Genomic DNA, 14,280 nt, shown 5'->3' with positions numbered 1-14,280 from the left:
GTTCGTTACCTTTAATTGTCGGTGCAAGCTATTTTTAGAACGGCGGAGCAGAGCCACGAGCTGCTCAGAGCTACGCTACGGAGGCTCATGGGATTTCTTGGTTTCCCTCATCAAACTCATCAAATATACAATCCAACAGAGTTGTTTTAGAGGTAAATGCAGTGTTTCCTCCAGGATTTTTTAAAAGAGTGGCGGCGAGGGTGGTCTGATCGACGGGGGGGGGGGGGGGGGTTGGGGTGGGGGGGGGGGGGAGGGGGGGGGGGTGGGGGGGGGGGGGGGGGGGGGGGGGGGGGGGGGGGGGGGGGGGGGGGGGGGGGGGGGGGCGGGGGGGGGGGGGGGGGGGGGGGGGGGGGGGGGGGGGGGGGGGGGGGGGGGGGGGGGCGGGGGGGGGGGGTGGGGGGGGGGGTGGGGGGGGGGGGGGGGGGTTGGGGTGGGGGGGGGGGGGGGGGGGGGAGGGGGGGCGGGGGGGGGGGGGGGGGGGGGGGGGGGGGGGGGGGGGGGGAGGGGGGCGGGGGGGGGGGGGAGGGGGGGTGGGGGGGGGGGGGGGGGGGGGGGGGGGGGGGGGGGGGGGGGGGGGGGGGGGGGGGGGGGGGGTGGGGGGGGGGGTGGGGGTGTGGGGGTGGGTGGGGGGGGGGGGGGGGGGGGGGGTGGGGGTGGGGGGGGGGGGGGGGGGGGGGGGGGGGGGGGGGGGGGGGGGGGGGGGGGGGGGGGGGGGGGGGGGGGGGTGGGTGGGGGGTGCGCACGAGACCGGATCGTCGACTAGTCGCTGATGACATCATTCATATTTTTCCCATCATAACTACAATCCCAGGAGGAGGGAAATGCTCTGCAACAATCTCTATTCACTGACTGACAGCTCAAGCACAGAAATTAGTCCACAGTACAGCAGCTTTATAAACAACAAACTGTAAATCAGTTTGTTTTTTTGTAACATATACAGGTGCAAAAGAAAATACTGTAGCTACTGTTCATTAAACAATTAGGGAGGAAAACGACACACAGGCCTCGTCACCATCACAGTCCTGCTCAGTCACAGTTTTACTCACAGTTTTTGTTTTTCCTGGTTGGTTGCTGCTGTTGCTGCTCTCTCTCTCCACGCCGGTCAAACATCGACCCGTCTGTAGCTACTCGGTTTTCCACACACACAGGTCTGTCTCTAGCCTGTATGTAGCCTATGGATGTGTCTTGTGTGCAGACGCAACTGACAAATATTTATAGACGGACAAGCAAACTTAATCATCATTTATTTTATTTTGAAAATTCTCTCGCCTTTTCTGTGCCCGACTTCCTGTCTGGTACGATCTCGTTCTATCCAGCTTGACGGCGCTTTTTCATTCAGCGCACTCAGCTGTTGTTTCAAGCCGCTACTCTTGTAGCCTATGTTACATGATCAGCGACTAGTCGACGTCAAGCTCAAAACGTCATTGTGGAGCAGGGGACTAGTCTGTGCAACCCCTAGTGGAAAACCTGCTTTACATTGTTTTAACATTAAAAAAAAAAAAAAAAATCATCATCATTCTGAAGGTGTGGCGGCTTTTATTTTGCCATGGCGGTGCGCCACGATCAATTACATGTAGTGGAAACCCTGAAATGCAGAGACTGCTTGCTGAAAAACTGCCCCTGACGGGAACGCGCATCAGCAGTTTTGCATGAATTTACCTCGAAAACAACTCTGTCTGGTAACGTTCCGTTATTATCTCATAGCGTGGTGAATGTGCAGGTCACAACTTGTCCACCAGAGCGTTTTGGAGATGTTGGATTGTGTATTTCAGCGGTCCCCAACCTTTTTATCTCCGCGGACCGGTCACCGGTGGAAAATTTTACCGCGGCCCGGCGGGGGGGGGGGGGTGGCGTACGTTCTCCTTTTTACATTACATGTAGGCCTACTGTATTAACAGGACTACACGTTCACATAGCCTAGTTTTCTCTTACGTTTACGTTCTTTGTTACAACTCACCATAATATAGTATCACAATAATAATATCAGTCATCTGGGGGTGATGCTCCGTCTGTCATCTCGGTTCCAGTCTACTCTGTCATCTCGTTTTGCTGCTGAAGCTGCAAAAAACTCCGTTTCACAAACATAATATGTTTGTAATGGCAGCAGGTTTTCCGTGCTTTTGTGGCGATCTCAGGATATTCTGTTTAAATCCAGAACGCAGGGAGAGAAGTTTTCTGTGAAGTGATGAAGCGGCAGAGAGCCGGGTCCCGCACACACATTGCGGAGCTTGGAGCATGCGAATCACCTGTTGCAATGAACCCGTAATTTAAACAGGACTCGTGCTTTTTCTTTTAGAACAGCTTTCTTCTTGTTGGAAAGCGTCGGGTCTTCTGTCGTCTCATTATTGAGTTTTTCCCGGCCCGGCGACGTGTGTTTTTCACTCTTTTACGTTTGTGCCTGCCTGTCAATTGCCTGTCAATTGCCTGTCAATTGCCTGTCAATTGCGCAGCACCGGGAAGATGCACAAACGGAAGTGGCAACATTTTCAAAATAAAACGACCGGAAGTGTGAAATAGACAAAACAAACGATTTCATTTTTTTTTTTTTCATTTTCATTTCATCTTTCTGCGGCCCGGTACCAAATGATCCACGGACCGGTACCGGTCCGCGGCCCGGTGGTTGGGGACCACTGGTGTATTTGATGAGTTTGATGAGGGAAACCAAGAAATCCCATTAGCCTCCATAGCGTAGCTCTGAGCAGCTCGCGGCTCTGCTCCGCTGTACTAAAAATAGCTTGCACCGACAATTAAAGGTAACAAACCTACTGCTATGACTATAGGGATTATGGCAATGTTTGACCTGTAATAGAATATTTCGACGTCATTGTTTCGGTACTTCCACCTCCGTCTGGAGAGGAACAAGTCTATCATAGTTCATTATTTCATTTTTCCTTTCCCTGTCCTTATTTTCCCCCCTTTGTCTATTCATGCTGTTGTTCTCTGTCCATCTGTCTGTTTTTGTGCTCTCCCCCTGCCCTCCTCTTACCCCTCCACAGAAATCATAGTACTTTCCTCAAATAGCGTGTTGAGTCATGTCTGGTTCTTTTTGGATCTGTTCCCCCTCTCTCTCTCTCTCTATTTTTTTTTCTCATTCTCTTCATTTCTTGCCAGTCATCCCCCTCAAGTCAAGTCCACTGTAATTTTTCAACGTCTGCCACTGCCGGACAGAGTGTTAAAGCGTAAACAGGTTGTACATGAGACTAAAGCAGCCAGATCCAAAACCCTCCACCTCCTCCACCAGAGCCACTCCCTTCTTTTTTTCCCCCTCTCTCCTGCTTTCACCAGAAGGATTTTATTGAATTTTGGAAATTGAATCAGAGTGAAATCTTACTCTAGAAATACACGTCATAGTAATGGCTCAGTGGCAGTATATAAGTGTGTGTGAAGGGGTGTGGTGGATGGGTGCAGTCCCAGTCAGCAAAGGAAGGAGTGTCGGCCACCTGATATGAATCCGGGCTGTTTACACATGGCTCCCATCCCCCCCCCTAAGTATCCCGAGCTGCCGGCCTCATGAGAACATCCTGTAGTGTGAATGGATGGGAGGAAGTCATGATGATGCAGCAGCAGCAGCAGCAGCATGGTCGCCGCGGCAGCAGCAGCAGCAGCGGTAACGCGGCCTCACGGCTTCGTCGGTGACACTGCCAGGTCCTGTTGAACTCTCGGTGCCACTGGAAGAGGATTGTGTTTTAAGTCTTCCACAGAACATCCACTCCAGATGGAACTTGTAAATAATTTCCTGCCCATGAAAAGTCTAAAAATCCACTTAAACCAAACTTGGCTGTACACACACCAACACACACACACACACACACACACACACACACACACACACACACACACACACACACACACCCCGGTCCATCTCTTACTGGAATCTTTAGTTATAGCTGATGTGGAAAGAGATGAAAGGGATGCTGCGGTGACCAGGGTAACCATGTTGCCACAGCGATCATCACCTGTCACCTATCACCTGTCGGCATCATCATCAAAGACTGGCATTCGGCTGTTCAGCAAACTGAAACTCTACATTACTGGAAACATCTGGAAACATCAGCGCTATGTGTGATGTGGTTGAACATCAGCATCACAACATAGTTCGGGTTTAGAGCTCTGGGAAATTATGATGTGATCAGCATTTTATAGATCAAACACTTTATTAATCAATTGAGAAAAAAACGGGCAGAATATTGAATTATTGAGATAATTGATTTCAGCCTTAATTGCGGTAAATCTGAGAAAAAAAAGAGTTGTGTTGCATTTAATGCCTCTGACAAAAGGAGAACAAAACTAACTTTTTGAATATTAACAATTAGAAATGATTCATTGGACTTAAGACATTTATATTTTGTAACATGTTATTATTATTATTATAAGATATTGATGCAATTTGATCAGTGAATCCACCTTACACTGGAAAAAACCTCATGGTTTTGATTCTGTCATGTTTTAAACTTTGTTACACTGACAGAAAGGAGCTCTATGTCTGTGTAATGTGATGACATTATGTCACTTCCAGACCAAAATAAAACTGGGACTGATTTTCATTCATGTGTTTAAAACAGAGCCATTAGGTAATAGAAGATTTAGTGGAGCCTGTGTCATCAAGAGATAAAAAAAAAAAAAAGACGTAATCACCATCTTTGTAATAATCTTGCATGAATTGCACAGATGAGTATTTTTTTTCTTTATCTTGAGTGTGAAGATAATGAAAAGTCTTGTATGAGTGTGTTATGTAATCCGTCTCCAGCTGTGTCGCCGTGCCGGTCCTGTAGCAGGGAAACTACCTCCTCTGATTTTGGGAGAAGATTAATGTGCATGAGCCCGACAGAGGGAGGGAGGGAGGGAGGGAGGGAGGGGGGGAGGATGTGTTGTGTGCTGATGATGAGCTGCGTCTCCTACAGACAGTCTGGGAGCTGCCACCGCTGCTGCTGTTGCTGCTGTTTAGCACTAACCAGGCTTTTCACGAAGCAGCGGAAAATCCCCTAATGCAGAGGCCAGATGTGTGACGGCTGCAGACCGTGAAGGAGGCCTCTGTCACTCTGAACATGAGGAGGGGAAGGTGGAGCACGTCTGACTCACTGCTGCTGGCTGTCACAACAACCAAGCATGTAGGTCTCTATTACACTAACGAGCTAAAGCCCCTATAATACTCTGGCTGATGTGAACTGGAAGTATAATGAGTCTGTTTTTGTCTACCTGTGTTTGATGAGGATCCTCGGGCAGGTTGTGGATGAACTCTGTGAACTCTAAGTGGATTCATGGACATTTATTTATGATGGACATCAGAGATAGTGATGTATTTATAAAGGGGAAGTGACACTGGTCTAAAAATAGCCTGTGACTTATAGTTGTGAGTGAGTCAGATAAGAGGAGGCTTAAGTATCTTTAATTGAGTCCATGAGCTGTGTGTGTCACATCTGCTCATTTGCTAAACAGGTTGAATCAATGGGCTGAACTCCAGTAACTGACATCCTGTTGTTTTCTGAGCATCAACACTAACCCGGCCCCGACCCTTTCACCTCAGATAGCGTTCATATTCATATATCTCCATCTCCTTCCCTAGTCTGCACCTCCTCAGTTTGTTGCCAGTTCAGGTTATAATTATGAAGTTTGCAATAGTTTGTCTTTGTCCTTTTCCTGTTTCATCACGACAGTGCCAGTGGGCATGAGGCCAGCTCCATTTTAAAAAAAAAGTTTCCCAGTTTGGTTTAGGAGACCTGACGTGACCTCAACTCCACCCAGCACCTTTGGGATCATCTCGAGCCAAATCTTATCAGGCAACATCCGTGTTGGACCTGACCAGTGCTCCCTGCAACTCCCTGCAGCCAGGTTTCACAATATGGTGGGAAGTCTCTCCAGAAAAAAACATTGAGACTCTTATAGATGAAGATTAATCCTCATGGTTTTAACAGGAAATGTTCAAGCGTGGGATGTTTGCATAGTTTTGTCAATATCATGTGTGTAGTGCAAACTTTAGAGCACATTAGTAATTAGTTGTCGCAGGCAGTCATGTCCTGTTTATAGTCGTCTGACTTGGGTCTGGACTGTTTGTTAAACAGAGAGAGAGTGTTAGATCACTTCTGCCTTTCAGACCCAAAGTCAATGTCAGAGTGATGGAAGATTACGGGTGTTGTTTTCCTCTTTATCCATTTTCACTTATCATTGCGTCCATCTGTCAAACCGTCTAATCCAGCAGTGTCACGACTCGACTTAACTTTCTCATCCTCACTGAGGGTTTTTTTTTCTTTTTCTTTTCTGTCTGTGACTCAGAATTTTTGACTTTTTTTTTAACAGCAACGGGTGGAGATCAGTTCAATTACGCAGAAAAGACAGACTCCACTGGGAAATAATAGTGCTAAAATGTGTCATCGGCTTTGTAAAACAACCTCAGACAAGGAGTAGAATGAAGAATTGGACCTGCAATTAATGATTGTTTCCTTTGTTTACAATCAATTCCTTCATTGTTGTGTATAAATCCTCATCATGACTTACCAGGGTGAGTCTTTTATCTATGCAACAGTCCAAAAATCACAATATATCCAGGTTACTATTATTTATGATAAAGAAATCATCAATTTCTCACATTGATTGAGAAGTAGAAACCAGGAATTCTAATAGTAGATATTATTTTGTCTCATCTAATCTCTGAAATGTATCTGCTAAATCATCAACTTTGAGCAGCTGCAGTTGAAACAGACTCCAGCTGTGCAGAGACGACACCAACGATACGAAAACCGTTTTTTCAAAGACAGGATAACCCTCACCCGTCGGCCCGCCGGCCCGTCAGGGATAAACCCCGGAGCGTCCTGCTGCCGCTGCTGTTACTCTAAACAAGAGCAGTGATGATAATGAACTCAGAGATAAAAGTGGAACAGTCACAGATTATCTCCCCACGCTTCATAATTCCAGGAGTGACCCTGAAGATCAGACACATGACGACGATGATGACAACATGTGCCGGCACAGCTCGCCTTGTGCCGATATGGGCCACAGCCTGAACCATATACCAGTAATATAGGACACAGTACACACACACACACACACACATAGATTCCTTCATTACAGCAACTTAAAACACAGTTCAACATTTGGCAAATTGGCCCATTGCCATAATCCCTATAGTCATAGCAGTAGGTTCATTACCTTTAATTGTCGGTGCAAGCTGTTTTTAGAACGGCGGAGCAGAGCCGCTACAGTAGCTGCTCAGAGCTACGCTACAGAGGCTCATGGGATTTCTTGGTTTCTCTCATCAAACTCATCAAATACACAATCTAACAACTCCAAAACGCTCTGGTGGACAAGTTGTGACCTGCACATTCACCACGCTATGAGATAATAACAGAACGTTACGAGACGGAGTTGTTTTAGAGGGAAATTCATGCAAAACCACTGATGTGCGTTTCCTTCAGGGACAGTTTTTCAGCAAGCAGTCTCTGCATTTACCTCGAAAACAACTCTGTCTGGTAACGTTCTGTTATTATCTCATAGCGTGGTGAATGTGCAGGTCACAACTTGTCCACCAGAGCGTTTTGGAGTTGTTGGATTGTGTATTTGATGAGTTTGATGAGAGAAACCAAGAAATCCCATGAGCCTCTGTAGCGTAGCTCTGAGCGGCTCTGCTCTGCCATTCTAAAAAATAGCTTGCCAAAATGTTTAACTATCCCTTTAAGCCCAAATCTACTTACAAATATCTATGAAATTCTCACTTTTTAGTGAAATCTGCATCATAACAGTCAGTACATGTACTATGTAAACTCATTATGTATTTTAGTTCATACTGGATTTCGCTGTCGTACTCTAAGATTGACATATCTGAGACAAATGAGAGTGTTAAGTAAAGACAGACAATTATCTCAAATGTTATAATTACATCAGTATGTCCAGCCCCGGGGTGGGGGGAGGTGATTTCCACTCTTTCACATCATCATTCGAGTCACATTTACATCTTAATCCCTTTCTCTCTCCGTTTCTTCTTTATTCTGTGTTTGGTAGAGAAGGGGGGAGGGAGGGGGGAGGGGGTTGTTGGTGGAGGAGGAAAATGTCATAAATCGGTCACACACTCCTCCCAGAGTTAACCATAAAAAAGACCCACCCAAACAAGATTGGAGACAGTGGTTGCACTTGGCTTCGCTCTGTAATTCACATCTGAAGGGATGTGTGTATTTGTGTGTGTGTGTGTGTGTGTGTACATGCAGTTGGTTTGTGCACCAGTGTGTGAGTGGCATTAGGTTTCCTCAGGTATTTTTAGGGCAGACAAAACTTTCCTCCAGTTTTTTTTTTTTTGTGTGTGCGAAGGAAATCTTTGAAATCGCTTTTTAACATCAGTGCACAGCTATTTCCGAGTGTGTGTGTGTGTGTGTGTGTGTCTGGGTGTGTGTAGGTGTGTGTGTCTGAATGAGATCAAATGGAGGAAGTAGAGATGTGCTTGAACCAGTTTCACTAAATTCCAGAGTGACATTTTTATGGCGACAATTTCTATCTCAGTTATTACTGTGATTGTCTTCGTCCAGAGAACAATGTCAACATTCCTGCTTTTAGTATCTGTATTTGTTTTGAATTGATTATCTATTAAAGAGAGATTGCGTGGTTTTTTTTTTCAACATGAAATGAGGCGCAGCAGCAGCAACAGGCTCCAGCTCCTGGTCCCATGATCCTCTGTGCCGCTAACATTAGCTACTGGAGCACAGGTAGCATATTTCAGCGGATGAGTAATGCCTTTCACTCCTGACGTTTGGCCTCAGCCAAATCACATTAAAACGTTTTATACGGGTACATCCCGAGGTGGGAGTCAGACCGCTCTCAAATCACCTCGCACAGTTTGTGTTATTCCTCCCTTTTTTCACTCCACCTCCATTTCTCTCTCTGTCTCATTTCCTGGCAGCTCTTTGGAGGGAGGGAGGGGTCCTTTTTTTTTTTTCTTTTTTTGGATAGAGATCACAGAGCTGCAGGTCAGGCTGGTTTAGACACACTTCCCTTCACAGCTGGACAAAGAGAGATGAAGAGGAGGGGGAGGAGGAGGAGTGAAGGGCGATGATGCACAGGGAGCTGGACCGTTACACCTGATGATTTATCTGCTGCAAATAAACTAAACTCCGGCCTATCTGAAGCTTTATCTCACCACATGACTCACTGCCCAATTTACTGGGGGGGAAAAAAAACACAAGAGATGATGATGAGCATGTTACCAAATTTAAATCTGATTCAATTTCCACGCTCTTATAAATAACATTTCTGTGAGACTGTTATGACCCATAAGGTTCTGTAATCTCTGCCCTGTGTGTTGTTGAAATCCTCCTAAATGAGACGGATCAGTCACTCTCTTCTCTTCTGGTTTCCGTTTGTTTGTCCAGCGCCTGATGTTTTGTTATCGGACGGCAAAAATGAAAAACCACAGCTGCCGCACTGACACGCCCCAGAAATAACATTTATACGGATATCGCCTCAGAATGAAAAGTGACTAAGCATTTATTTTGTCTGTACTCTGTGTTGGAAACAGCGTCTGTGATTTGTCATCATTCCCACCGTAGAAACAAGTCCCACCTGTCACCTGGTACAAGTTGTGTTTCGAAGGAGCTTAAGCGTTTAGATATCGGAGGCCTTGTTGTCAGGACACTTTGTTTAAAGGGTCACAAGCTCAATACATACATAATTATATATAACTGGGTTTTTATAAAGGCTTGAAAGACAATTCTGGGCAAATTCAACCTGGGGCTCTAGTTTCCTAATAGGTCTAAATGAAAATGGAGATGTAATACAAAATATCACGCAAGAGTCAAATTGACGCTCTCAGTATGTTTACAGGCAGAATAAACAATATCCAGACTTACTCTTACCGCTACGAAAACGTCGTGCCTCACATTCCTTTGTCGATAAACAAACGGGAGAGCTTCAGGCGACCTGAAAGCATAGGTACCCGTCAACTTGACTCTCACGTGAGACTTCGCAAATTTGCGTGAGATTACCTGAGAGTTTGTATTACATCTCCGTTTACAAACATGTCGGCTTGCTTGAAGTAAACAAACCCCTCGGTGTATGTTTGAATAGCCATCTGACGGTTTTGAGGGATGTAAACAGCCTCAACAGCGGAAATGCTGTCCGCTCCCATTTATCAGGAGCAATTAAAAAGAAAATCTTCAGAATCCTTCTGTTAGACCTTAAATACTAGGAGGGTTAGGATTAGCCCCAGGTTGAATTTGCCCGGAATTGTCCTTTAAGCGTTACTGTAGATATCGGAGGCCTCGTTGTCAAACCACTTTGTTTTAAGGGTCACAATAATCAATATAACTGGGTTTTTATAAAGGCTTAAGTTTCCACAGGTAAATCTAGTCAACAATCATTTACCACTTCTGTTAATCATTAATAATCATTCCTCAAATGCTGATAAAAGCCAAGGTTAAGAATCTTATCAGGGTGCAAGAACTTATTTTCCAAGTCCTCCTATTACCTCATGCATCAGTATGTCATACAGTATATTTTATTAAGAAGTCATTTAGAGGTAGTATAACCTGGTTTTAATCAAGATCCAGGGAATTAAATACCTGATCAATCCCTCAACTCAGTGTCCAGTGTGTAAAACACCTTCCTTCCCCCCAGCTGGGATCTGATCAGCTGGAGCCCCTCCCATCATGTAAACCATTGTTGACCACACTCCCCCCCACCTAGAGGCCATTGTACATGTGCGTGGAGTGGGCAGCTCTCTGTGTTGGCCCTTGCAGAGGGAGACGGAGGGGCCCGTCTCAGACAAAGACCTCCGATTGACATGTGAACAATGGAGCGGGCACACAGCAGCCTCCTGCCCGAGCACGGCCGGGGCACAATGACTCTTTTACTGCAGCACCGGCGCCTTAGCATGTTAGCTTAGCTGCTTGCACTGTAGAAATAATAGTGGACAGTTTGATTTCCAGTGGGCTGCCTGCAACTAACCAGTACTTGTCTTTTTGATCAATCTGCAGATTCTCTCGATTACTTGACTAGTTAATAAATGTAAGAACGAACTAAAGAAACTCCAGGTGAAGTCACCAAATGTTTTGTTTTGTTTCCAATCCAGAACTTGATTTAATTTATAATGATATAACAAACAAAAAGGGCAAATCCTCACAATTAAGTTGCCTGTACTCAGTTAACAATCAATGAGTCACTTCCTAGCTTTTTAACAACTTAGTTGCACATTTATCAAATGTGCATCATTGTTGTTAAGATCTTATGATAATGCAAAGTAGTTTAACTATGTGTCTCTTGCCATTGATTCTTTTGGTTATTTAATTTTTTTATTATCATTTGGCCATCATTTTTTAAATGTTATTCATCCTGTACACTGTTGGATCTGAGTAACATTTAGTTTCTTCATGTTTTTAACATGTGAAATGAAAATAAACTGAACTGAACTGAAGTGGAGACGGATTTAAAACATCTCCTCCTGTAGTTTGCTACTTGATTTCCATATATAGGAATAACTGGAGACTGTCAGCTGCCTGAAAAGTATAAATTACAAATGCACACTGTCTCATCATTTGTTACATAATCAGCTTCTGCCCAATGATCATTATTTTAATGTGACACCTGCTTCTCGCTCCTTCTCCGTCCAGGACAGATGGACGTCACATGTCACTGTGAGCCTTTTGTGCCAGTTTGTGCGCGGTCTGACATACACACACTGTACATGCAAATCACACAGCGATGATCTAATGCCACTATGTGCTGTTACACACTCTTATATACAGTGATCGGTCCTTGTGCTGTTGTTTTCTCTCCAGTCGGTTGGTGGAGAACTGACCCCATGTCAGTGTAAGTGACCTTTTGTCCCTGGAAAATAAGATCTAATCTGATGGAAACTTCTACACAGCTTTTTGCATGCTTTACAAATTCAAATATTTTTTTTGTTTGTTTGCAGTGGAAACAGTTTTATTTTTATCCTCGCTTCACCAAGACCATTTCAAAGTTTAGAGAAGATACAGAGGATTAAGAAGGTCGAAGTACACGTGGCCTTTAAAAATCCAAGGCTTAGAAAACACTGATAAAGAGAAGAGTGTCACGACATCTGTCAGCAGCTTCTCTACTAACGCTGTGATTGATGCTCGGGGCCGTTCATGCAAACAAATGACTGTGCTCATTTACAACAACATCAAAGCTCCGAGGGCACAACTTCTCCTCAGTGCTTAATCTGTGCAAGTCAGCGATTTTTTTCATAACGTCTTAGTATCTGGCAAGTATTTAAACAGATATGAGGGAGCTCTTGATTGACTGACTGGTTCTGGAAATCCCATTCAAACCCACAAGCACAAAATACTTAACATAGACCTACAGTATGAGGAACAGCTGTGAAGAAAGAGATCATTCTTCTGCGGAGGGAAACCGGGATCCTGCATGGTCCTCTTCGGAGAGGAAGGAAGTGAGGCGGGCGGCCTGGGGGCAGAGAGACAGAGAGATTTTGTGAAGGAGAGAAGGGCACAGAGAGGGAGAAGGAGTCACAGAAGAAGTATGTGGCCACCTGAACGTGACACCCACATGTGAAAGTTGAACATCCTGTTTAAAAACTAGGGGCATTAATCTGCTGCTTTCAAGCTTTTCCACCAGATTTAAAGACATTGAGGCTGCAGAGATGAACTCAGAGCTTCAGTGAGGTTCAACACCTGACGTCAGGTGATCAGAGTCTCAGTCCATGATGGAGATGAAGGTGAAGCTGGATCTGTGAAAACCAGTTCTTCGTAGACCCGTAGACTTTGTCTGCTGAGCGCTTGCTATGTCGGAACAGGAAAGGGCCTTTCCCTAAAGCTGGAAACACGCTATTGTCTAAAACATCTGAAGTGTAAACACTGAGAACACACACACAGAACACACACACATGACTGATGCTGAGGTCTTGACTCTGGACACGTTGTTGGTCTCAAGCAGCGACTTCCTCAGTGTCAGAGACGATGTGTGAAAAAACTCACCTGCTCAGATCAGAAATATGGTCAGTGACATTGTAATGTTTATGGTCTGTTTACAGTTTAGCCACAGCTGATGTTTGGTTTGTTATAAGGGTCCATGAGGTCATGCAACCCAATGTCAAGTGGTGTAACCGGTGTATATCATTCATAAATATCAGACTATATACAGGAAAACAACTCTCACTGTGTTATTTGACAAATTAAAAAGTGTTGTTTTTAGTTAAAGTCCTGCCTGGTGTTGCTAAAAATCAAATATAGAAACACTGTATTTCAATTTAATGTTTTTAGAAGAAAGTATACTTTTTATAAGTACACTTTAATCTACTGTAGGTGGATAAGATATTTAATATTCATTATTCTTTTGTGATTACACCATTTGACATTTAAAAGTTAAAGTTAAACAGTTAAAAAAAGGTTCAAATGTCATTTGGTTTGATAAAACCAATGTGAATAATACGTATATAAAATGTTCATTTTAACAAATCCAATGCTTTTAAAACAATTATTTATTTAATTTAATTTATCTGAAACATTTTTTTATTTGTCACTGACGCATAAACACGATGAATCCCTTTACAACATGGCTTTCCTGAGAGAAGCTCTACAACCACCTACACTTCTTATTCAAGTTTACAGGCTTCATCATCGTTTTATTAATGAATGACAACATCCAAATCATGACTTTAAACAACTGTAGTCCTCTCATTATATTGATGTTTTTCTTTAGTTTATAGGAATGTAATTGTCATAATCAGACCTGTATGATGTTTTTTCATCTTCCTTAAATGCCTGTTTTCCTCAGGTTTGAGAAGGGGAGGATCTACACCTACATCGGCGAGGTGGTGGTGTCCGTCAACCCGTACCGTGCCATGAACATCTACGGCCGCGACACCGTGGAGCAGTACAAGGGCCGCGAGCTGTACGAGAGGCCGCCGCACCTCTTCGCCATCGCCGACGCTGCTTATAAAGCCATGAAGAGGAGGAACAAAGACACTTGCATCGTCATCTCAGGTATCATGGGAAGCCCCCACTCCACCCACCTCCCACCTCCCACTGCCACTGTGACACAAAGCTTAGGAATGTTTTGCTTTTGTTGAACAGTTTTCATGTAGGTTAGCGTGTCTCTGTAATATCCAGTTCTCCTCTGGTGCTCAGATGTTCTTCTCTTCCGAGGGGAGTTCTTCGGAAGGACAATAATATTGACACAACATGCAAAATAATCAGAACAATTCACCTTCACTTCTCTGGAAACAGTAAAAAAAACAAAACTTCATGTGGTCACAAGCTGTGTGCAGAGGCTGTGCAGAGGATGAAGCACCACTCGGTGGTCACAGGGGGAACTGAGCCCCCT

At 44.7% G+C, this 14,280-nt stretch overlaps 1 protein-coding gene across 1 annotated transcript in view; it reads left to right on the top strand.

Annotated features, from left to right (window-relative positions):
- myo1d (myosin 1D) overlaps positions 1-14,280 on the top strand; it is a 110,798-nt gene that overhangs the window by 8,687 nt on the left and 87,831 nt on the right. The window contains exon 2 of the mRNA XM_085761561.1: positions 13,732-13,940. Within this exon, the coding sequence (XP_085617687.1) occupies positions 13,732-13,940 (209 nt within the window). The remainder of the gene's footprint in view (positions 1-13,731; positions 13,941-14,280) is intronic.

This window comes from Trachurus japonicus, chromosome 19 (assembly GCF_045865225.1).
Source record: "Trachurus japonicus isolate A0001 chromosome 19, Traja_1.0".
NCBI classification, from domain to species: domain Eukaryota; kingdom Metazoa; phylum Chordata; class Actinopteri; order Carangiformes; family Carangidae; genus Trachurus; species Trachurus japonicus.
Note: the sequence above shows the minus strand (reverse complement) of the source record. Positions and strands in the feature narration are given on the sequence as shown.